At 46.3% G+C, this 26,066-nt stretch overlaps 2 protein-coding genes across 3 annotated transcripts; both read right to left on the reverse strand.

The window, feature by feature from the left end:
• Positions 1-11,214: 11,214 nt before the first annotated feature.
• LOC123063411 (probable hexosyltransferase MUCI70) lies at positions 11,215-16,330 on the reverse strand. 2 transcript variants are annotated; one of them, XM_044487181.1, is made up of 9 exons: positions 15,542-16,330; positions 13,883-14,146; positions 13,594-13,807; positions 13,395-13,504; positions 13,102-13,301; positions 12,621-12,724; positions 12,225-12,412; positions 11,947-12,146; positions 11,215-11,662 (listed from the first exon to the last, which is right to left on the reverse strand). In XM_044487181.1, the coding sequence occupies exons 1-9, from the start codon at positions 15,807-15,809 to the stop codon at positions 11,411-11,413; spliced, it is 1,800 nt and encodes a 599-aa protein (XP_044343116.1). In that variant the 5' UTR covers positions 15,810-16,330; the 3' UTR covers positions 11,215-11,410. The 2 variants fall into 2 exon arrangements, with proteins under 2 accessions (XP_044343116.1, XP_044343124.1); XM_044487189.1 differs by having other exon boundaries at positions 15,552-15,785.
• Positions 16,331-18,570: 2,240 nt separating this feature from the next.
• LOC123063420 (vesicle-fusing ATPase) lies at positions 18,571-25,730 on the reverse strand. The gene is made up of 21 exons (XM_044487202.1): positions 25,427-25,730; positions 24,567-24,662; positions 24,391-24,475; positions 24,256-24,306; positions 23,891-24,061; positions 23,621-23,775; positions 23,436-23,544; positions 22,920-23,019; positions 22,778-22,833; positions 22,233-22,298; positions 22,064-22,146; positions 21,544-21,677; positions 21,003-21,213; positions 20,339-20,470; positions 20,204-20,264; positions 20,061-20,120; positions 19,836-19,894; positions 19,659-19,746; positions 19,417-19,539; positions 19,169-19,234; positions 18,571-19,079 (listed from the first exon to the last, which is right to left on the reverse strand). Exons 1-21 carry the CDS (start codon positions 25,618-25,620, stop codon positions 18,936-18,938), a joined length of 2,244 nt encoding a protein of 747 aa, XP_044343137.1. The 5' UTR covers positions 25,621-25,730; the 3' UTR covers positions 18,571-18,935.
• Positions 25,731-26,066: the final 336 nt, after the last annotated feature.

Genomic DNA, 26,066 nt, shown 5'->3' on the forward strand with positions numbered 1-26,066 from the left:
CAGTCCTTGTCATTTGCATCGGTGTCGGTGATGAAGTCATTGTCTTTAGTGTTGAAGATGGACTTGGCAACGTATGCTGTAGCCAGACTAGCGACCCCTGAGTCGGATTCCTCTTCAGACTCCACCTCCGCCTCTTCAGAAGCAGACTCCTCCTCTGAATCCATTTCCTTGCCAACAAACGCACGTGCCTTGCCAGATGAGCTCTTCTTGTGTGATGAAGACTTTGAGGAAGACTTGGAAGAAGACTTTGGGTATTTCTTCTTCTTCTTCTTGTCGTCAGAGTCATATTCCTTGCTCTTCTTCTTCTTTTTGTTCTCATTGTCCCACTGTGGACACTCAGAGATGAAGTGGCCAAGTTTCTTGCACTTGTGACATGTTTTCTTCTTGTAGTCATGAGCAGGAGCTTCATCATTCCTTGAACTTGATCGGGAAGACTTTCTGAAGCCTTTCTTCTTGGTGAATTTTTGGAACTTCTTGACAAGCATAGCAAGTTCCCTTCCAATGTCTTCAGGGTCATCAGAACTGCTGTCAGATTCTTCTTCAGATGAGGAGACAGCTTTTGCCTTCAAGGCACGAGTTCGCCCATAGTTTGGACCGTAGATCTCTCTTTTCTCCGAAAGCTGGAACTCATGTGTGTTGAGCCTCTCAAGTATGTCAGACGGTTTGAGTGTCTTGAAATCAGGACGTTCTTGAATCATCAGGGCCAGGATGTCAAACGAACTATCAAGTGATCTCAGCAGCGTCTTGACGATTTCGTGTTTGGTAATCTCAGTGGCGCCGAGGGCTTGAAGCTCATTTGTGATGTCAGTGAGTCGGTCAAATGTGTGCTGGACATTCTCATTGTCATTTCGCTTGAAGCGGTTGAAGAGATTGCGAAGAACACTGATTCTTTGATCTTTCTGGGTTGAGATGCCTTCATTGACCTTGGAGAGCCAGTCCCAGACTAGCTTGGATGTCTTCAAAGCACTCACACGGCCATGCTATCCTTTGGTCAGATGACCACAGATGATATTCTTGGCAGTAGAGTCCAGTTGAACAAATTTTTTGACATCAGCAGCAGTGACACCTTCTCCAGCCTTGGGAACGTCATTCTCGACGACATACCATAGGTCGACGTCAATGGCTTCAAGATGCATACGCATCTTATTCTTCCAGTAGGGATATTCAGTTTCATCGAAGACGGGGCACGCAGCGGAGACTTTAATTATCCCTGCAGTCGACATAGCTAAAACTCCAGGTGGTTAAACCGAATCACACAGAACAAGGGAGCACCTTGCTCTGATACCAATTGAAAGTGCGTTATATCGACTAGAGGGGGGTGAATAGGCGATTTTTATGAGAGTCTTCAAAACGTGGAAGTTATGAAGACAAATAGCAGAAATATGCCTATTACTATGCAGCGGAAGGTAGACTACACTAGGCAAGCCATGGTCAAGTATCAACAGAGTGAAAGCACAGTGACAAATGGCTGCAGTGTAATAAGGATCAGGTAGGAAGATATTATGAAGCCAAACAGATCATATACTCACGTTGTGAAGACAAAAGATAGAACAGACATGCAATGACTTCACAATGAGTAATCAGTAAGTAAAAGGAAGTGAAGATGAAACCAGTGACTCGTTGAAGACAATGATGTGTTGGACCAGTTCCAGTTGCTGTGACAACTGTACGTCTGGTTGGAGCGGCTAGGTATTTAAACCTTAGGACACACAGTCCCGGACACCCAGTCCTGAACACGCAGCTCAGGACACCAAGTCCTCACCATATTCTCCTTGAGCTAAGGTCACATAGTTCTCGCCCAATCACTCTGGTAAGTCTTCAAGGTAGACTCCCAAACCTTCACAGACTTCGTTCACTGGCAATCCACAATGTCTCTTGGATGCTCAGAACGTGACGCCTAACCGTCTAGAGGATGCACAGTCCTCAAGTGTAATAAGTCTTCAGATCACACAGACAAGAAGACTTAAGTGATGCCCGATTCTCTCTGGCTCTGGGTGGTTAGGGCTTTATCCTCGCAAGGAATTCTCTCTCAAAGGCTTCGAGGTGGGTTGCTCTCAAACGACAAAAGCCGTACTCTCAATCTGAGCAGCCAACCGTTGATGGTTGTAGGGGGTGGGCTATTTATAGCCACTTGGCAACCCGACCTGATTTGCCCGAAATGACCCTGGGTCACTAAGGAACTGACACGTGTCCCAATGGTCAGATTTCAAACTCACATGGCAACTTTACTTGGGCTACAAGCAAAGCTGACTTGTCCAGCTCTGGACAAGATTCGCTCTCATTGTCTTCACTCGAAGACATAGGTTTTTGTTTTAGGCATCACTTCAGTCAATCTGACTGGTTCTCCTGGACCCCACTTAACAGTACAGTGGTTCCTATGACTCAACACAACAGAAAAAAGAACTACGTAAGATCTAAGTCTTCGAGCTCCATAGGCTTCATATCGTGTCTTCTCTTGTCATAGTCTTCAATGTGAATATCTTCATATACCACCTTTGACTTCAATGTCTTCATACATTTTTAGGGGTCATCTCTGGTAGTAAAACCAAATCAATGAGGGACTTCTACCTGTGTTATCCTGCAATTCTCACAAACACATTAGTCCCTCAACTAGGTTTGTCGTCAATACTCCAAAACCAACTAGGGGTGGCACTAGATGCACTTACAATAGCATTGATAGAGAGTGCAAGGCATTCTTCTGGGCCGGAACAGAGGAGATCCACGGCAGCAAGTGCCTAGTTGCTTGGAAGCACGTATGTTGGCCGAAGGAACTTGGTGGACTTGGCGAGATCAATACGCAAGGAATCGCCCTCCGGCTCAGATGAGAATGGTTAAGGCGTACTGATACATCCAAACCTTGGCATGACCTGGCCATGTCCGTGGACAAGGATATGCAGGCCGCTTTTGCCAGCTTAGTGCACTAGAAGCTCAAAGATGGAACCGCGTGTTGTTCTGCAAGGATAGGTGGATCCAGGGGCTCCGAATTGCCGAGATTGCGCCACTTGTGGTAGGGCAAGTCAAGACTTAGACTGTTACTAGAAGATTGGAGAGGGATGGGTTGACTGCAAGCAAATGGATAAACGATATCAAGGGGGGCTGTCCACCGATGGCTTGGTCTAGTTCATTTATCTTTGGGAGATCACAAGTGACTCGAACCTTGATCCAAACATGGGAGATCAGGCGATCTGGAAGTGGTCTGCCTCTGGCCAGTAGTCGGCGGCATCTGCTGTAACGCCCTCGATGCGGCTATATCTCCCACGTGTCGAAGCACGACTTAGAGGCATAACCGCATTGAAAGCAATGTCGCAAGTGAGGTAATCTTCACACAACCCATGTAATACAAAAGGGCAAAAGATACATAGTTGGCTTACAATCGCCACTTCACACAATTACAAGAATAAAGCATTACATCATCCAAATACAATCAAGGCCCGACTACGGAACCAAAATAAAAGAAGAACCCCAAATGCGACAAGGTCCCTGATCGACCCCAACTGGGCTCCACTACTGATCAACTAGAACGAAACAACACAAAGGACAAGATCTTCATCGAGCTCCTCCTGAGCTTGGTTGCGTCATCTGCACGGACTCATCGGCACCTGCAAGCTGGTTTTGGAAGTATCTGTGAGCCATGGGGACTCAGCAATCTCACACCCTCGCGATCAAGACTATTTAAGCTTATGGGTAAGGTAAAGGTATGAGGTGGAGCTGCAGCAAGCGACTAGCATATGTGGTGGCTAACATGCGCAAATGAGAGCGAGAAGAGAAGGCAAAAGCACGGTCGATAAACTATGATCAAGAAGTGATCCTAGAACAACCTACGTCAAGCATTACTCTAACACCGTGTTCACTTCCCGGACTCCGCCGGAAAGAGACCATCTCGGGGAAAATGGACGGAGTGGTACGGGACGAGGAGATCCGGGCTCGAGCAATGTGTTTGGTTCGGTGGACGTGGTCGTACAGGAACGGAGCCATGCAGATCTGGCGGGGACGAAGTCAACAGCGACGTCGGCGCTACTCCGGCGACGAAGGAGGTCGGAACTCCGGCGTGGTGGTGCAGACGGCCGGATCCGGCGACCGGCGGCCGGATCGAGGCGCGGGTGACGCGTGGCGTGGGCGGTCGAAAGAGCTCGACCCGGGGTCGCTGCGTGGAGAGGTTGAAACTCCGGTCGCCGGGGTTGACGAGGTCGGGCTCCGGCGAGGTCGCCGGCCGACGAGAAGACGAGGCGGCGAACGGGCGCGAAGAGGCGGGGCTCGGGCCTCTGGGCGGAACGGCGGCGTGCGCGGATGCTCGCGGGCTTCGGCGGCGCGAGAGAGTGGCCGGTTAGCGGCGATGGGCGGCACCGGCGAAGGTGGTGGAGTCCGGCAAGCGGCGGGGGCCGGCCGGCGTTGGGCGAGACGAAGCGGGTCGGGCGGCAGCGAGATCCGGGCTCGCGCGGGCCCCGGATAGGCTCCGCGGGCCGCCGCGGTGGCGCGAGGAGAGAGAGGGCGCGGTGGTGACGTGGCACGTCGTGAGTGGATGAGAGGGGCAGCCGCGCTGACGTGGCAGCCTCTGGTTGGCCGAAGTGATGTGGCGCCGGGGTGGACATGTCCGGCCGGCGCGGGAGGAAGTGTCCGGCGGCGCGCGGAGGAGTTTTTAGGGTTTAGACTGCGGGATTTTCGGAAGGGATCACATATTTATAGGTAGAGGGAGTTAGGAGAGTCCAAATGAGGTGCGGTTTTCGGCCACACGATCGTGATCGAACGACCGAGAGGATGGAAGGGGTTTAGATGGGTTTTGGGCCACTTTGGAGGGGTGTTGGGCCGCAACACACACGAGGCCTTTTCGGTCCCTCGGTTAACCGTTGGAGCATCAAACGAAGTCCAAATGGTACGAAACTTGACAGGCGGTCTACCGGTAGTAAACCAAGGCCGCTTGGCAAGTCTCGGTCCAATCCGGAAATGTTTAATCCCCACACACGAGAAGAAGGTAGAAATGACCACCGGAGGAGATAGGAGCGCCGGAATGCAAAACGGACAACGGGAAAAATGCTCGAATGCATGAGACGAACACATATGCAAATGAAATGCACATGATGACATGATATGCAATGCATGACACACAAGCAATGACAAGGCAACAACAGCGAATAACTGGACGACACCTGGCACATCGGTCTCGGGGCGTCACATCTGCATACTGTATTATGAATGAGGGTGCTAGCAGACTTGGATGCGCCAAAGGCCTATGGAAATGTTGGGCTCCCATGGCCTGTAGGCTGTTTATGTGGATGGCCCTGCAACACATACTTTGGACGTCGGACAGAAGATTTCGACATGGGCTACAAGAGGCGACGTTCGACTGTTTCCTCTGCGATCGGGAGGAAGATTCGGTGGACCATATCATGCTTCAGTATGTCTATTCGAGACAAGTATGGTTCCAATGCTTCAGGTGGGCTCAGATTGATATGCATCTGCTTCCTTCGGTGACAGAGCGACTGCAAAACTGGTGGCCCATCTCCCGGAAGCGCATTCCCAAGGTTTACCGGAAGGGATTCGACTCGTTGGTGATCCTGATTTGCTGGAATATTTGGAAGCAAAGGAATAGGCGAGTCTTTGGCGGCCGAGACACAATCAATGAATGGAAACTATCCATGAGGATCTACCAGGAGCCGTGACTTTGGTTAGCGGCAGGAGTTCGGAGTGTACAACAATTGTGTGAGTAGTTGTATAGTGTGGGTGTGGGAGTGTTAATTGGCATCACCAGTTGTGGTGAGAGCCAGGAAATCCTTCTTGTAACTAACTCTTTCTTTTATAAAGCTTAGGTACGCTCTTCGCGTGCTCTCATTTTTTTTACAAAGAGCAAAGTACATAGGGTAGGCAGGGGGGCATTGCCCCCCTTGCCCTAGTGAAGGTACTGCCTGTGTTGATTCAAAGCCTACATGATTTGAGTTCTTTTTTATATATTTTTGAAAGAAAGGGGTCTCCCCCCTGTCCCATTTTTATTGATGAAGCAACAAAGAGAAATAGAAAACATGTTCTGGCATATCTATCAACACACCCTCGCAAACTACCCAGGCAACCAAACGGATTTCTGGAGGAAATACTTGAGTCGACCTCAAACTAATACAGATAATACGAAACTAGAACAACATCTTTTTCAAGCATTATTACAGACCCCAGAAGCAAGAGGACGAGGACTGGGATGTCATCTCAAAGCAGGGCAGAGATCATCTCCAAGCGATCCGAAGAAGTTCCCCGCGGTGCTTGTCCAGTAACGAAATGCAATGCCTGAGCAGCGTCACCTGTGTGCCGTCACAAAGTACCAACCATCAAAGAAGAACACCCCTTACCTTGACAAGAACGCAGTTCAAACTTTTCCATGTACACCCCTGAAAACAAAATTCATTCCTCAATTTTCAAATGCTCCATAAGGAGGCATCAATAACCAGATTAAGCACACGTTTACTCTTATGTAAACGCCAAACAGCAAAAAATGCATCAAATGATTTTTTGATTGCATCACAAGACAAACAAATGATGTTTTTTCAAGAAGTTTGTGTGGATGATGGATCTTCTATGGAATGTAGTAAAAAATCTTAAAGATCAATCATATGAATCAAACAATCAAAATAGAAAAATTCCCTATGGATTATAATCCTCCAAAAAAACCTTTGAATCAAAGAGGCCCTAAACTTGGAAGCGGCTTTGTTGATCAAAATGGTTGGTTATCTTTTGTAACTAAGTTTTCTGCTCTAGTTCAATTGCATTCATGTTTTGCTGGAAAATATGGCTCTGTTGGTTGTAGTTGCACTTTCACGCGCTTCAGAGCATTTAATGTTGTTGCCATTCCATATTTGAATGTGGCATAGAAGGCTTCATGCCTGATATATCGTCCGCCGGCAGGAGGGCTGCAATCACTTGGTAAATGTGTGTATTCAGTTGGAGGTTGTCGACAAGTTTTTTACCCAACATAGATGGTGACCTAGCCTTTATTGGAGTTCCGAGCCGAGTTGTGTGCCTTTTGAGACGAGAGTTATGTTTTCTTCACATGTCATGGACTTTTAATCATGGCTTGTTCTTCATTTCATTTTTGTACTCTTGTTCATTGTGTGCATCTCGATGCAGATGTTGGAAGTTTGAACTCTTTTTATGAGTGTGCGTATGACCTATTGTAAAGAATCAATAAGAGGGTGCCATTAAAAAGGAAAAAAAGTGAACGCATCCGTACGATGCCCTTTCTAAACACGAATCCCTCCTTTTGTTCACATGATTCTACAAACGCAGGAAAGACAAAAAAAGATCAGGAGTTGTATGTGAATGTATTTGTAATGGAAGGAGTAAAGCAACATTTTCAAAAGAGCTACATGTTCGATAACCGGCGCCACGACACAAAGTCTAGACCAGGGCACCAGGCATATACTACCTCTGTCCAAAAATACGTGTCGCTCAATCCATTCGAGCGACAAGTATTTATGGACGGAGGGAGCACATAAAACCAGAAGACAGACATGGAGTAAAAGCATTGAACTATAGCCAATAGACCGGCAGCAACGATGGCGCGACAGAGAGTTTGCTTCATCAAGGCAAAGTTATCTTGAGAGCATCACTCCGGGACACCATCCCCTCGAAGCATTTGCGTGGCTTGCTACCCGCTCTAGTAGCTTTATCTCCCCCACACCGGCTCCCTTTGATTTTCCTTGCTTATTATCTGCAGAATTGACCAAGCGTAGATAAAATGGCAGGTTTTATGAAGAATCCCAAACGGATCAATCATCCTCCTGCGTTCAAAACAAGTACTATCATTTTTGCAACCCTAGACGGACCACCTCAATAAGTGTGTAGGTTGATCGTTTTGCACGTTATAGGAAACGTTATCCTGCGCAAAGCCACAGCGACGCAGCGCGCTGGAGAGAATCCCCCGGCGCCGTGGGAACTGAAAGTGAATCTCCGTCGCCCACGTTCGATCTCGATCCCCCGCGTCCCGGCCCTCGTGGCCCCGTCCGTCCAATAATGCTGCCTCGGCGGACCCCCGTCCACGGCGTTTGCGTGCAGCGCCGGCTCCTCCAGCGGCGCACTCCATGATCCATGATCCGTCTCGTCCAGCCCCAGAGGAGACCGGTCGACCGCGGCGTGTGCGTGCACGCCGCGGTGCCGCCGCACGCGATCGCGACGCCACGGCGCGTCGACGCACGAGACGAGAGGCTTCCACGGGCCTCTGCGCCTGTCTCGGCACGGCTCGCCGCCACCGGGCCCGCAGGCTGGCGCCGTCTCCTCGCGCGATCGACACGCTGTGGTCGCTCCTGGATCGGGCGCGTTATCAGGGCCGTTGGCTCTTTAGGAGGGGCAAAAAATCGTCCCATGAAGACGCACCGGCGCTAAACCGCGCACTGGGGGCGTGATGCCCCCCAATCACGGTCCCTCACGGGTTTTTAAAATGTTCAAATTCGGCGCAAACACAACGTAAACACGGACGAGTTCGTTCAAATTTAAACATATTTTACAAAAAAAAAAACTACCGCGGCTACCCCCGCCGTCTCCCTCGCCGCCCGCCCACGCCGTTCTACACCGCCGTCGTCGTCATCGTCGCCCCCGCCTACGCCTCCGCCGCCCCTGCTGCATCCCTCCCCCGGTTGGCGCGGCGGGTTGGACGGTCCGGGGGCGTCGTCGTCGTCGCTATCGAGGACGATGACACCGTCCCCGTCCTCGCGCCCACATTTGCGGGCGGCGATCTCCTCCAGGGCCCGGTGCTGCCGGACCATCTCCTCGCGCACGTAGTCGTCGCGCGACCACCGCATGGCGTCCTCGTCGGAGAAGCCGCGCCGGGCTATCTCCTCGTACTCCGGGGGGAGGCTGGACTCCACCTTGGGCTCGACGAGGGCGCCGGAGATGCGGGTACGCGCGCTGACAGGCGTGTCCTGGGGCTCCGGCTTGACGGGGCGGAGGTGGAGGCAGGGAGAGCCGCCGGAGCTGCGGGTACGCGCGCTGACAGGCGTGTCCTGGGGCTCCGGCTTGACGGGGCGGAGGTGGAGGCAGGGAGAGCCGCCGGAGTTGCGGGTACGCGCGCTGACAGGCGTGTCCTGGGGCTCCGGCTTGACGGGGCGGAGGTGGAGGCAGGGAGAGCCGCCGGAGCTGCGGGTACGCGCGCTGACAGGCGTGTCGTGGGGCTCCGGCTTGACGGGGCGGAGGCGGAGGCAGGGAGAGCCGCCGGACGAGGAGGAGGACGCTCCGGTCTCCATGCGCCTCGGCGTCCAGGAGCTTCCCCGACGGCGTGAGAAGGACGGGGGAGCGGGATACTCGAGGTGCGGCGTGTTGCCGCCCTCGATGTACTCGAGGACGGCCTCCAACGTGCGGCCGGGCACGCCCCACCACCGGCGCCGGCCATCGGAGTTGAGCCTGCCGGAGGGCACGACGCCGTTGGTGGCCTCGAGCTGCTCGGCGTGACGGCGGCGAAAGTAGGTCTTTCAGAGCGGACTGTCGGGGACGTACCGTGGCCCCTCCCTCGCCGCCCGCAGCAGGGACGCGCGGATGTGTGCGATCTCCGCACATCGCGTCGCCCCGGTGGGTGGTGGTGGCACCTGCACGCCACCGGCGCTGATCCTCCAAACCCCGGGCACCCGCATGTCCGACGAGACCGAGTACTCGGCCTCGAAAAGGAGGCGAGCCTCGTCCTCGTGCAGATGACGGCGCCCGAATCCGTTCGCCGCCGCGCCGTCGCCTGGGAAACGCTCGGCCATGCTTTTTCAACTGATGACGGCGAGAGGAGGAAAGGGGGAGAAATGAACGCGTTGTCGGTGGATGATCGGGTTGAGCCTCTCCGGCGCGCTTGTAGTCGGCTTTTATAGGCGGAGGCGCCGTGTGGTAGGCTTGGCCGGCGCGTTACGCGTGGCGTGATTGCGTGGCGGCCGAGGGACGCGCCGCCCAGCTTCACTGCGCCGCCCGTAAGGCATCAATGAAGGCTGACCGGTGCGGTAGCGCGCGGCAGCTTTGGCATTGATTCGCCGCGGGAAACGAGGCGATGAGGACGACGAAGGGGCGAGAAAAAGGTAGAGTCGCTGACACGGCGGGCCCGCGGCTCTTCACTCCATAAACGATTCGCCCGGCGCCCCCGAGCGACCCCCGGCGCGCCGGGTTCGGGTTGGGTCCGCCGGCGCCAATTTCGGTCCGAGTCGGCGAAAACTGGGCTCTTGAGGACGCGACTCGGCCGATTTTTTTACGCCGGTGAATGAAAAGACGCCTGAAGGACCTTTTTGTGGGCACGGCTGGAGATACCCTTACGCTCGGCACGGCACGGCACGGCACCGTGGTCTGCGCGTCCCCGGCACGAGCATTCACGTGGAAAACGCGTCGCGTTCCTCTCGTTCGATCCCGACCAAGGATTGTGTGACAGCGAGCGGTGCGCCGAGGGAAGGAAGGCCGGAGAATGCGTGTACGTCCGGATTCAGATTTTAGGCTTGACACATGGATGCTTACATTTTACTAAATTTATTCTAGGATTTAATTAACAGCTTTGTTTTTCAGTGTTAATCAAAGTGTCTGTACTGACTGACATGTCGACCTAGTCTCTTCGACTGCGTGTCTGCGTCTACTTGTTTGTCAACATCTGCATTTGTATTGTGTTTCAAAAAGAAAAAAAGTGTCGGTGACGTGTGTACTTGGGTGCGTTGTGAAGGCTTGTGGCTCGGTGTGTTTGTTTTTAGGCTGGGCTTGCCTTGAAATTTTTTGGCTTGTCAAAACTTTGATCAAGGTTTCACTAGCCAATGATTCGGCCAACATTCGCAACAAGAGTGAATATAGCGGGCAAAGAAGCATCGGTATTGCCAAAAAAAATTGACCATGGTCTAACAAAAGTCGAGTTTAGTCAAGTTTCTGGTCTTGACCAAAATATTGGCAAGGTAGTTTTTGGACACAATTCAAACACACCTGAAGGCAGCTTTTGGCAGCATTCTAAACACGCCCTCACGGCCCCGGGCGCCAGATCAGATAACAACGTCTTCTGACGAGCAGAACGAACAGCTCAACTGATGGGAGCTACATTACCCAAAAGGGTCTCTCCTGACGGATCCACACCAGCCTCTGATAGCTACCGGCCTTCTAATCTCTGAACCCAAAGGCCTAAAAGAACTGAACCCAAAAGGCCAACTTGATACCCAAGACGAGGAGCACAGTAACTATCCTATCATTTGCAAACCCGTCCCAGACAAAAATGATAGTACTATACTGAACTGAACCGTATGCAAATTAAAGTAAACCCATCTTTATTTTAAAAATGTTTATTTACACCCCAAAAAATTGTTGTAATCCTCTATCAACAAGTCCTGACAAAATTTTCGAGCCTTTGGGAGGGGAACATGAATACAAGTTAAATAGGAGTAAACCAAACCGAGTCGATCTTTCAGTTGTATGGGAGCAAAATTTCGCCTGGAGAGATTTACAGTCGAATGGGTTCCTTCCCGCTGGAGGCTTTCGTTCGATGGGACCGTTTTGAGCCTGATTTCCGTGAGCGCCTCCCTGCTGGCTTCTTGGAAGCTCTCCCAGGTTCCTTTGATGCGCTGTCTGGGAGCATCTTTCGAGGTTGCTGCACACGCACCACGGGAGGGGGCGGTGGAGGTGGAGGCGGAGGCGGCGGAGGCTGGCTCCGTAAGGCAGCCAGCCTTTGCTCCATGAGTTCTCTGTGGTATGCCTGCAAAGTAATGATGACATACACAAGAAATAAGGGACAGATAACAGACGACAATGGCGTTCTGGAATAAGTGCATTGCAGCTAATCCTATTTGTGCATTACTAGAAGCCAGACTGCAAAATGTCTTATTATCAATCATTTTTTGGGTTCAATCATTTTTTGGGTTCAATCATTTTTTGGGTTCTACACTCCATTACCTTTTCAGGCTATCAGTGATATATAAAGTAACAACAGGGTGTGCAGAAAAAGTAAATGTGCCACGCAAAGCATTAACTCAAAAGTACCTGAACAACAAAATCGCGCCTCTCACAATCCAGGAACATGTCTGCAGTCCAATTAACTCTTGACCTTATTTTATCCCTCACTGTGCTGAAGCTTATCTGATCTCTTGAGGTGAAGCGGTCAACTTCATTAAACCAAAGGCATGTGAAGAGATTGGTGATGGGTATGTGCTCTCTTATTATTACACAGCCCTCAGGGACATCTGTTCAAGGTAAATGTATCCTTATGTTATCATGAGAAATATTGCTATATCAGAATTTCAGTGAGAAGAACCAATTACCGCTTGTAATAGGAAGCTTAGCTGATGAATAATGGGTTAAGCCCTCTCTCTTGTAGAACTCTATTTGGTTGTCGATTGAAGCATTATCATACTTCCCACCAGCCTTGTTCGCCTCAGCTTCCTCAAAGACGTCAAAGCGTCTATAATGCCTGGAAATAGCGAAGCTCACATTTTTCCTCCATAAGAATCTGCAACATAGCAGTGATACAGAATCAGAAAATAACATGTCAAAATCCTGGTGAGAGTAGACTCTTAGAAAAAATATTGGAGTAAGAAGAATATGGTGCAGCTTGGAACTTAATAGTACAACATATAGAGCATAAGTGGCACTGAGTTATGTGCAGAGTAGTTACAACAAGTAGCAGACAGAGCTCAGTGAGAGAACATGATGTTTACCTCTCTAATAGCTGATAAGGATCCTTCACAAGTTTAAGTTTCCCATCGATCCAGAGTGAATACCGCGCATTAGGAAAGAGCCGATGAAGTAATAGTTTTGGAATCTGTTTGAGGAAAATATCACAAGGGATTCAGTTAAAAAATTATCACAAGGGAAATAAACGATTAGAACAACAAATCGCGAATGCTGATTCACATTAAGCATGGCATCCTCCTCTCCTGGTTGTGCAATCCAAATTTTCACATACTCATCCAATGCAGAAAAGAATGGGAACATGTTCGTCTCGGATGGATCTGTTATCTAGACAAGAATGCATGTAGGTTTTAGCAGATTGTGTAGAATTATCTTTACAAGTAACTTTTAGTTTACATTGCCTGCCATGCTGAATTTTAACTTGTGCGCAATCTCCATGCCAGAAGTAACTGGCTCTCCAAAGATTCGATCAGGAAAATCAAATAACCAAATATACAGTACAGGTACCTTTCCATTCCGCCTTGCATCCGAATAAGGAAGGTTGTGGACAACAACCACCCGCCACAGCCCGATTTTTTCCGTATTATCAACAGCAGTGGTGTTCTTTATTGCAGCTTCTGTTTCTTCATCCAGAAACATGAAGAAGCAAACAGTATCTTTTGAAAATTCACTGATGTTTTCTGGTTGTTGCATTATATCATAATTCCCTGAGAAAAGTTCACACAAAATGAGCAATTAGCACCGACATGGAAAGATGATGACATGTAAATATAACTGGCATAGAAAGAGGACGCAGTTACCGAAAATAGCAGAAGCAACAACTGTCCCCTGGCACTGCCGCATCTCAGACAGATCAGCTTCATCTACATCAAATCCAGTATTGATACCAGGTATCTTCCCCCTCACAAATCTTAATATAAAGAAAAGGTTAGTGATACAGCACACAGTCATTACATAAACGTACAAGAGTCAAAGCATTTGAGTCATACAAGGACATACCCACAATGTACTGCCATCGAGTCTTTTATGTCAAAAGACATATCTCGTTGTCCCAGAGATGGATAACCACCAAACAAAGAACCACTGTTGGACTCTTTGAGTACCAAATTGTCTTCGGACAAATAATTTAAACTTTGAAGGATAGGTGATGCTGTTGGAGCAGCTGGCATCAATGCCAGGGCCTGGTCAACAGGCACATAACAAACAGGACATGCTACACAAGTTTAAAATAATATAATCAGATTCAGAACTTTTTTGTAACTCTGAATTGGACTGGTGAGGAACTTACGCCGTGGTCCAGTACGTTTCCTATCAATAGGTGGAGGAGAAAATGAGAAATTTTCACAAGGATGGTGCTCCAGGTGAATAGCTGGCGGGAAACTCCGTGAAAGACCCTGAACCTTTTCATGACTGATGTCCGGCTGTTTTACTGTTGGTGATGTTGTATTCAAATCATTTCCACTCAAAGAAGATGTCCATACAGGATTTACAAAGCTCCGGACATGATCAGATAATCCCAGCATGGTCTCGGTGCCAGGTGCTGCAACTTCATCTACAGCCAACCAAAAGAAGATTTTGTGGTTCAGTACTCAAAGATACATAAGTAAAAACGTAGAGATAACACAACAGTTAAAAGGTTATGCCTTACTTTGTTACAAACTAAAAAGTAGATTAGATCAGTTTAGCTATTACTCAAAACATAACGTTTAGCAGACAACTTTCCAGGCAAACAACATATGAAAAGAAATACCATGTTGACTTATCAGGGTTAGAAAAACAGATATTCAGTAGAATCACCAACAATATGCATATTGGTAAGAAGGACCGCCAGCTCATGAAAAATTAGCACAAGCCAATGAAATCTTAATAATACACTGGAATGATTAGATCCAGAAGAACCTATTGTTATCAAAACCATGCTATTTGTACAAATTGACTACTAGATGAAACGAATCTTATTAAAATTCATAAGGCATACATTAGCCTGTCAAAGTCAAACAATACGCATATTGGAATGAATAAAAATGTAAAGGAGCAGCTGACTAAATGATGGTGGAAATAAACAATTCTAAGGTATACTAAGCCAAAGGCCTGCCTACAAGTTACCAGAAAGGCACAGATTTTGACAGCACTGTCAACATTAGCACTTTTCAATTTGTAAAGCATCAACTCGAGGAATACCTATATCATATTAACTGTATCACACAATAAAAATCCAGAACAAAGTCCGCAGCTCAGTTCCAAAGAACTGACTGAAGTGACTTGAAACTGAAGTGATTGTCTAGCAAACCAAAGATCATCTAACAATATCTAATGCAAACTTGTCTAGCTTAACTATAACAGAAATATTGACACTGCTTGCCTGATTTAAATTACCAAATAATACCATGCTAATCCATTTGCATCACATCAGTCAGCCAGAGTCAAAGGTCATGCAAAATGGTTAAATATTCACACAATAAGCAATCCAAAGGAATACAGCTTGCCAGCCAGCACAGGAATATTCAAGCATCCATCCATATACTATTTCTTTTCCATTACTCAAGGTCTTGCTGGCATTTCCACTTCACTAAACCTTTTACAATTTGAAAGTCAACTATGAGCTCAAATCTTCCTGTGTACATAAAGGCCCCCAACACTAATACTTAACGATGATATACTCATGAACATCCTATAACTTGCGAATAAGAAAAGTGAAGTATGCACAGGTAACAGGAAGTCAGGAACCCTCGTGTTTTGTACTCCTAGTGATGGGAAACACCTACATGAATGAATCATACAATAATACTGTTTGCAAGTAGCATCGTACCATTGCGATGAACTCATTGATCAAATGATTGAAAAACAAGATAACAGTAACTGGCAAGCATTTCATCAAGTCACGATAGCAGTCACAACAAGGTTTATATAGGAATGAAACATGAGGCAAAAGCAACACAACCACCACCTTTACTGACAAGTGATGAGAAGAGGAAGCAGACGACGAGAGCGACGGCGACGAGGAGGAGCAGGAGCATCCGGCGGCGACGGCCCGCGAACATGCAGATCCGGGCGAAGAGGAGGCGCTCGCCCCCGCGGCCGCCGCCGCCGAGGGACATCTTCCCGGGCTTCCGGACCGCCACCGGCGGCGACGGGGAGGGGGACTGGCCGTTGGGCTGCTGCAGGGACCCATAGCTCCCGGACGTCCTGAGCCCCAGCGACGCCCCGCCGCTCATGCCTCCGCCGCCTTCGGGGCCACGGCGCCAGCTCTCATCGCCCCGCTACGCTGGGCCGGCGCAGCGGCGCAGATCACGGTCGGGACGCCCCACCCACCGAACCACCACCGCCCACCAACCTCTCCTGTCCTGTCCGGCCCGATCCAATGCCGCGACGCGCCAACAGCACCCCAACCAACCGCAGCCGCGGCGCAGTCTGAATCCGCCGCCGGGGCAGTCCAAGCTCGTCGCGGGGGCCGGGATCGCGCTGAGATCTCCGGCTCGGAGCAGAGAAAAGGAGCTCCGGACGGCAGGAAATCCCGTGACGGGCTCGGCAGAGGGGAAAAGCCCCGAGATCCGCCGGCGATTGGGGGGAGCGCGAGGACGGGGACAGAGTGGAGCGAATGCGGGAGGGAATCTGCCGGCGGATCGAGGGGGATTGGGGATTCGGCGAGGGAGATCGGTGCGCGTGGCCGTAGTGGGAGAGATTTTTGAATTTATTTCGGGGAGACCAGCTCCGGAAATGGAAGGAGGAGATCGGTGACGTCAGGTTAGTTGGGTGCTTCCCATTATATAAGTACATGCCTTTTCTTTTAAAACACAGACGAAAAACGCTAGTACATATGCATATACACTCAACTATATAAACACGCTCCACTCTTATGAGAACCTCGGAGAGACTTAAGCGGCATATCATCTTGTGATTGACGGAGTTATCATATACGTCTTCGTAGTCGACGGGAGCGTCTCTTTTCATTGAATGCACATCGCCGAATGGCCTGAAATAAATCTAAGAAAATGCAGCCACCAATATTAAGTTTAGAGCTTAAACCTGGTGTGTTGGTTCCGTCACGGAAAACTTAACCACTTGAGTTACGCTCAGTTCACATATACCTACGTTAGTCTAGCGTGCACCATGGGTTACAAGAGGGTTAGGCGAGATTGCATACATCAATGTGGTGTGGCATAATTCATGCGTCTGTGGGCACGTCTGATATTCGTTTTCAGTCTGAGCATGCCCTTAGGCGTATGTTTTGTTCATTATCGTAGCTGTGAAGGGCCATTTGTTCATATGAGATTAGCATAGTTGAGATTAAGAAGGAGCACCCTCCTAAACATTCCAAAGTGATTTAAGATGGCTCGAGGAGAGAAAATATGTGCTTGTGCATCCTACTTCCTCCGTCCCAAAATAAGTGCCTCTGATTTAGTAAGAAATTTGTGTCATTCCATATTTCTTTAGCTACATGGTCTACATGTTATGGGGTAAGTTTTTTGTCAAATCTTGCCACGTGTGTGACATCATCTTGTTCGTCATACTTTCTGTGACAACTGTAGTTTGTCAAAGGCTAGTTGTGCCAAAGATAGTCATGAACCAAAGATGCCCTATAACTTCAGTGAATTTTATGCAGTCAACGCAATAATCATGATTTGTTTGGCATACTAGAAGAAGTACACAAATGACGTGACGAGATTTTTTATAAGATGCAATTCAAACATATTGTATATACTATTTAAAAATCTCAACATTGCTATTACAAGTCGACATGACCAAATTTTTGAATAAGGTGCAATTAAAACATATCTATATACTCCTTTTGTTTCTATTTACTGTGCATATTAGCTTTGACCGGAGTTAAACTTTTTAAAGTTAGACCAAGTTTATATGAAACAATTTAAACTTTCACAATAACAGATATACATGATATAAAAACATATTCAATGATGATTCTAATCGTATTGATTGGTATTGTGGATGCTAATATTTTTTGTATAAACTTGGTCAAAATTTACAAAGTTTGACTTGAGACAAGGCTAATATGTGAAGTAAATAAAAACAGATCGAGTACTACTAAATTTTTTAAAAAAATCTCAACATCTCTACAAAACTTAGCATTTAGATACTAATCTAAATAAAAATATATATTTTTAAATTATTATTGCAGACGTCATGTAGTGCCAAGGACTTTGCTAATGAACCAAGTAAAGTGTGTTGGAAAATCCGAGGTGCAATCAATCACACGACACACCAACACGACAGATAAGATTCATTAACGAGGTACAATGAACTCATCTACTCCTCGACGCATGTCTACGAGCACTACTCTCGTGTACTAAACGGGCGACAAGAAGTTGATGATGCCATCAACAACATCTCGACCGCCCACCATGGCTAGTACGGTCACCCTTGCCATGGACGTTCGAATTTGTGTTTCTCTCGTGACATGTGTTCACTATATGCCGGATTACACATGTTTAACTTTTTTTTGAGAATCTACACATTGTTTAACTTAAACACCTATCAATCCACAAATTACAGGTCCAATTATAACAGGGGACAGAATTATAACAGGAGTAACTTGCACGCATATTGGATACAGAATCAACCGAGGTGAATGGACAGAAGAAATGAACGTGTCCACTTCAAGTCTTTAACGTAATTCATAAACGTTGAAATGTGGAAGCTCTTGACGCGCTTTCCGATTACATGCTGATGGAGATCGGAAGCAAATCCGTGGAATTTGAGGACCTGTGGGCTGTGGCCAGTGGATGGCTGTTACGGATGGAGATCGGAAGCAAATCCGTGGAATTGGCTATTACGGATGCCGTTTTGTGGCTCAAATCCTCATGGAAGCTTGATTTAGTTTTGCTATATAGATGTGGTCTGAATCCTGAACAACGCACTTTTGTTTGTTTGTGGTATCAACAAACATGCAATGTACTCCGTATCTCGTCAGAATAAACAAGCAGGCAACCCTTAACAACTTCAAAGTTAGTACGGCAAGAAATTAACTGTCCGATATATAGATGAAACTGCCAACTTATCTATATCAACCAAACTCTAAAAGCACATCCTGGAGCTATGGATTGGTATCCCTAGTCATCAACAACACCATTCACCAAATAGCATGGCCAGGTAAATATTTCTCACCCACGGCGCCTAGGTCTCAAACAAAACAAGCCCTCAGGCTTCAGATAATAGAATATTTATATCGACGGAAGCATAGCAAAGACACAACTCTCGCCGAACCGTGACAATAAAAGGCCACTCGGGATCAAACCACTCTACCCTGTGAAGATAGCAAGCTGGGGAAACTGGAGTAAACAAATTCCTATAGTGGAGCCTAGGGTCCTCAAATGTATGTGTGATCAGTAGCGGATGATGTCGCTCAAGATGCTAAAGAAATGGTTGAGGTCTATCTTTTCCTCTCCGGCATAGATGGCTTCTGCGCTTCCCCCTTGTGGCCCCTGCGCAGCCATCTCGACAAGCGTGTACAGCTTCTTGATCGGCATCTGCAATCGTTGGAGGATTGTAAGAATTTGGGCAAATATAGGCAACCATTTAAGTGGAGGGAATACAAAAATGTTAGAAAGAAGATTACATCGTCCAGCGCTTCTGCTGCTGTCTCAACATCTGCTTCATCGAACACATTCAAATGTCGCAACACCTGCAGGGTGGCCATATAAGGTTGATACAGAGTAAAATTCCAAATTACCAAGGCCATAGAATATGTATTACAGAGGACATGACAGCAATCATCTACTGTTCAAGAATATGCAATGTGAAGCGGTTACAGTTTCTTGCATTTTAACCATAGACCTCAATGTATGTCTTCAGTAATTATCTTACCTTTGCAGCATCCTCCTTTGTCAGTTTGGGAACCTCGTAGGTCACCGAGAACACACCAGACATACCAATGGAGTCTAGAAATGTTGTCTCACTTGTTGTTCCAATAACAAGCAAGTTTTTGCCCTGCAAAAGATAGGCAAGATATGCGAGTCAAAGACAAAGTCAAGTCAAAGATGTCTTTGCAGCCAAGAAAAGACTGGGTTCCAGGATACTACTGAAGAAAAAAGTGTGATTGTGCAAACCTTAGGAGGAACCCTCTTGAGGAGGACCATAAGAGTTTGCGATATCAGATTTGAAAAACGTGGTCCGATGGCAACAAACTCCAGTAACCTAAATGGTCATAAAGGAGCACCAAATACTTCAATCAAAATGAAAGGACAAATGACAGCATACTTTTGTGGCATTGAGGTTCTAAATACCTTTCAATGTCGTCAAGAATTATGATGCTGAACTGAGATTTGTAAGCATCCTCAAAAACCTGTAACCATCACAACAAAAGACACCTTATGTGTAAGCATACAGGAAGCAAACGGCATAACTAGAAAAGGCGTACACAGGAGCAATAAACAGGATACACGATTCAAATAGATTCTTCCATGTATCAACTTAACTACCAAATTCATTATATTAAGAACATCCCTGACCTTGCAAATCTGTGCACACTTGCTGCTTTCACTGAAACCAATCATTGTCTCCGCAGATATCTATAGTGAAAACCGCAATTAGAGATATGCGGCCCTATAGTTTGCAACTGAGGATGGAGGGAACCAGAAGTAAAGGAACTTACAATTTTGACATAAGCAAAATCACTGTCAATACCAACAGTAGCGGCCAAAGCTGATTTACCACTGAAAAGTAATTAATGTGAAATAAGCTTCCAGCAATATATTCAGACAATGATGATGTGTTCTAGAGACTTTACCTTCCAGCAGAACCTTGCAATAGACAGGTCACAAGTGGGCTACCTCTGCTAACTTTAACTTGTTCCACCAGAAGCATAGCTCTCTGAAAAATGTGCTGGTGTGCCTTGCCACAGTCAACAATACCATGTAACCTGTACAAAAAATCACATAAAGGTAACATTAAAATTGTAGTAACTGAGACAACTGAAGATAAAATAAGAGATACATGAGGGTAAGGGATTTTAAAATCATATACTCCCTCCGTCTCAAAATAAGTGTCTCAACTTTGTACTAATATTGAGACACTTATTTTGGGACGGAGGGAGTACGTGTTAAGCTCATCATTAAAAGATATTCTTATATGCCTGACAAGCTATAAGCATGTAGTTTGTTACAGACAAATATCAAGTCTTATATTGCCTGAAGGAAATTTATGTTTCCTTCTAAACTCGCTAATGAATGTATTATAAAGCCCAACCCCTGAATTGCTGCATTAAGGGAGAAGAGTGACAGCACCCACGGGCCATAGCCAATGTTGAGCATATTACAAGGAAAAATTCCAAAGCACAAATAATAAGATATACTCCAGGAATACCCCAAGAAGAAACTAATGATCGCCCTTTGAAATTTGTGCTGATGGAAATCATTCTGTTAAAAAATTGTTTAAGAAATCAGAACACGCACCTGCATCTTTCGAGGTCATCAGTTGAAGCACCAAATGCGGGAGTAATTTCATGAAGTCCATTCACAAAATCATCCATAGTAACCTTAATGCTTTCCTCGTCCAAAGGTTTAGTGAGATCATCCATGCTTATCTGCCGGTTCAAAGCAAATGAAACTGCACTTTTAACAACACCTTCCAACTCTGCTCCACTGTAGTTCTTTGTTCGTGCAGCTTCATTGAGAAGATCATGTGTCATTTGGATGTGATTTTCACAATTACCAATCATATACAATAAGAAACATATACTGATAAATTTCCCACATCCCACAAATCCCTAGTTAGTCATACTAAAATGTCCAACTGCAAAAAAATGGCAGTAAACATTGAAGGAAGCATAGCTATTTGCTAACAGCACTCATTTTTTAAGAAGGAAAAAAAAAGAAAATCTTTGAAGTACGGATAATATCAGTAGCATGAAATGGCCAGCTAAAAACACAAAGAAAAAATAGTTGATATAATAACACAAATGCTGCAGACAATATTACTTTGCAAAGAACATACCTAGCTCTTGAAGATTAACATCTGGAGAAAGGAAAGAGCTCTCCCTCATCTTGCTTGTATGAATTTGAAGAATTTGCAAACGACCATTCTCGTCAGGCAAGTTTATCTCGATATGAACTTCCAGTCGTCCTGGTCTGCAACAGATGTATGAAAGGGCAATGAATATATGTGAATAGTAGAACAGAAATGAACTAACAAAAGAGAATATGGTGTAGTCATCTATCTGCACAGCCTCTAGAGTGACTAGCAACCTTCTCTTTGTGAATCGCCCAGTAACATACATGATACATCACTGGGACTGATGAAGGGTACAAGATGCATGGCAACCAATGTAATTCCAATAATCAAAGGCCTCATATATTATTGAGAATTCAGCATGAATGCATTTATGATGAAAGACTTGCTACATTAGTTTGTCTCGTCAGGAAACTTATTTGTTTCAGTACCACAGAGTTGGAGCTACCAATGACATGTTTGCTAGACCAGTTTGTCATCAGGCAACATGGGTCAGAGCATATACCTCAATAAAGCTTCGTCAAGTAAATCCTTACGGTTGGTCATTCCAATAAGCAACACGTTATTCAACGCCTCAACACCATCTATCTGTAAAGTTGAGAGCTCGGACATAACTCAGTAATAGATATAAGCAAAGAACTACAGTCTAAACTTCAAATTCTAGTAAAACATACCTTTGTAAGCAGCTGGTTTACAATGCTATCATGTACGCCTGTACCATCTCTGCTAGATCCTCTAGACTGCACAACCAGAGTTTCATCAATACATGCAGGTTGGCAATTTTGAATAAAACTAAACCAACATTGTACATGATGTATTATACAGTATGATGTCACATGCACAAAATAAAGTTGCAAGTTAAAGAGTTCTAGAATAGATATTTAATGTGGAATCTTAGGCCTAACTGAAGAAAAATAAAAAGGATATGAGCATATGATAGGTTTCATGTAAATCTCTGTGACACAGAAGTTATGAGATACTCCTTTGGCAGGGGCTAATACACAATTACACACTATCACAGCACACACTTCAGAACTATTCATGTTGACAGCACGCTCTTAAACTCCATTGAAACCCAAGTTGATAAGAATAAACCTGTATTATCTAGTACTAGTAACTAGTGATAATCGCAAGCTAATTATTTTGTTCTGTCATATTGACAAAGCCTAAGCAAGAGAAAATATATATTATGGTGAGAGTGATAGTCAACAGAACCCACCTTGCAGATAGCATCAATTTCATCAAAAATGATAACATGGAGGTCACTGTGATCACCTGTGAGGAGGTACAAAAATCAAGTGTTGATAAGGATTCACCTCACACAGAAATATGAGAAGAATTCAGCTCATGAGAAATCATACCTTGTGCCTTCTGGTCATTTTCAGCATCAAGAAACAAATCTCTCACATTCTTCTCTGTTTCTCCAACAAATTTGCTCAACACTTCAGGTCCATTCACAATCTGAGGTCAGGAAAAGGTATTAACCTCAAGTAAACATAATTGACAGGCATCTGGCATTGTAGTGTTAGCAGACTACATGTCACTGACTACTGGTGCTACAATAAATTAAGTATGATACATGAAAGTTTCTCGGTATAAAATGGACTATGATACACTGTTCCTTTATTGAACTGAACTTAAAACAAGAGAATTGAGAACGGAAATTTTAATTCAAAAAACATATATTTATCACTGCTGATAATAACAAAACTTCATCAAGCCCGCGTTTTAAATGTAATATTCATAAATTCATACAGGATAAAGGGCCCTAAAAAGTTACAGTGTATCTAAGAATGAACTACTGTAGATGATAGGCACAACACAAATGTTTAGACAAGTAACAAAGCTATACTCCATGCCCAATAGAATATCCATACCTTCGGGTCCTTTCCATTCAACAGTTTTCCAATCTGACGGGCCATGAGGGTCTTGCCAGTACCAGGAGGCCCATATAGCAACATACCCTTTACGTGTTTAATGCCCAATCTAAAGTATTCAGTTGTGAGTACAACATCATATGTTACGGATGGTACAAAAATAAAGAAACAGGAACGATACTTACTTGCTGACAACATGAGGAGGAAACACCCTTGAAGCAAATGCCCTACGGAAAATGTCTGTGAATTCAGAACTTAACCCACCTATCCCCAATTTTTCCAAGTTAAACTCTTTATCTTTGAAAAGCTTGCTGCTAGCTGCTTCCTTTTGGTTGATAACCTACAGCAGATTAACGGGTCTTATTGTGTTGCTTTCAGAAGCCATACAAAATGCTCTTGTCACATAAACTATTAACAGAACTGCTGGTAACAACATATAAGTTATTCAAAGGAACCTTGATTCCTGAATTAGGAGCCGCCTCAAATATGATGTATGTATCACTTGACAGGAATCCTCTGTCCAACGGCGTGGAACTTTCTTGACCCTCTAGCAAAGCTTGATTGACACTGAATATGTAGTTTGTTCCATAAAATTCAAATGGCACTCGTTGCCCACTTGTCATGACCTGTAAACAACCCCACATGTCACCGTTATGTGCACACAAGTGGAAGCAGTATTCTTATCAAACTGCAGACATTCTCAATCTAATCATGCATATGAGATTTTTCGTGGACAACATAACATACATATGTTTATAACGATGAAAGAAATAAAGAGAAGCTCTACTCACAGACATAATGCTAACTGATTATCCCATACCTGATCCAGAAATCTCTTCCGGAGTTGTTGGGCAAGCAAGACGGCATCCAGCTGCAGAGCCAGGCTAATGCATGTCAAACCACAGTAAATGAAGCATAACTAAAACTGTAGTCACAGACAGACGAATGAACTTACATCCTCAGCTCGGTTGGACCTTGCCTTAGTATACTCTAGCTCCAATGTGAGCAATGCCAGCTTGAAATCATCAGGAGGAGCAAAACTGGGCAGAAATATTATTCACCGCAACAGTAAGGCAACACAGAATCACATCCAACTAAAAGTATGATTCAATCGACAGTTGATCATCCTACCTGCTAACGGTAATAGAATCCCCAGCCGAAACCTTCACCTGTCGACGCTGAATGGCATTCAAGGCGATGCTTCCAGTAGCAACGGCATCGTGGGCAGTGGATACTCATTAAGGATCAAACATGAAAGAAAGAATATACTATTCTAAAATAAAATCGGCACAGAATATCATCAAAGCTCCATAGATTCCACATGAAAGCCTCTCTCTTAAAGTTGAGACAAGACAATGTGATTTTAACCGAGGTAAACACTTCAGAACAATAACATCGGGCATGGTGATTCCAGTAGAGAAAACCAAAATTAAACCCCTACACTGGGATGATGTTTAGTAATGATGCATGTTTAGGTTAAGTGGAATTATATAATTGCATGCCTATAATAAAAAAAACGAATGCCTATTGACAATCTGATTTATCATTCATCAAGGCTCCCACATCCCAAATAAATGGCATACAGAGCACGCTGAACTCAGAATGTGATACTGTGGGTACCATTATCCAAATTATTTGCCTTAACAGACAGCGCATGGATTAGAGAAGCACAATTTCGCAATGCGCCCACAATAATCGCATGGTATTGGTACGAACTAGCAGCTAGAGCAAGTAAAACGGGCAATCGTGCCATCCCACATGCAGTACTAGCTAGCGTCGCCAGCAGCCAGTCCCAGCGAGATCACCACGAATACGAAACCAAAGCGCTCCAGCGAGCAAGACAGATGCGCGCGGTGCTCTAGACCCTCCGGGATTTCGAACTGCGCCGACCAGCGGATCAGATCAGCGCGCCGGGCCACCTCAAATTCAGAGAGATCTCATGGGCAGCACAGGCGAGATCGCGGGAGGGAGGAAGACGAACAAAAGGATATCGCAGGGCGAAGACGAGGACGTCGCCGACGAGGGCGAGGGCGGTGGGGAAGCGGCGGATGTCGGCGGGGGAGACGTAGGCGCAGTTGGTGAGCGCCAGCTCCTGGCTGGGCGTGCTCACCACCGCCATGGACACGCCGGCGCCGGCGCCGGCGCCGCCGCCCGCGCCGCGGCCCTGGTAGCCCCTCCCCGCCATGGCGGGAGAGAGATCTCGCGGGTGCGGGGGAGAGGGGTCGCGCGGGGGAGGGGAGGGGAGGAGGAGGAGGACTTCGTGGGAGGGAGAGTATGGTGCGAGCCGTGCGATGCGACGCTCTGCGGAGGCGGAAACAGGGCGAGGAGGGAGGTGGTTATTTTCCCAGGCTGTCTGGCATCCCTTTTTTGTACCTTGCTTCGGCGTGAAGGTGTTCCAAGCGTGTTTGCTTTGAATTGGAAGTGGAATTTGAAATCGAGGAGAGATTGGACATGTGAGTTGAGAGTCCTACTCTCACCTTTTTTTCTCTCATCACCTTTTGAAATATCGTGGATGTCGCCTAGAGGGGGGGGGGGTGAATAGGCGTTTTAAAATAATTATAGTTTAGGCTTGAACAAATGCGGAATAACCTAGCGGTTAATTTGCCAAGCACAAAACCTAAAACAACTAGG

Source organism: Triticum aestivum, chromosome 1A (assembly GCF_018294505.1).
Source record: "Triticum aestivum cultivar Chinese Spring chromosome 1A, IWGSC CS RefSeq v2.1, whole genome shotgun sequence".
Lineage (NCBI taxonomy): Eukaryota > Viridiplantae > Streptophyta > Magnoliopsida > Poales > Poaceae > Triticum > Triticum aestivum.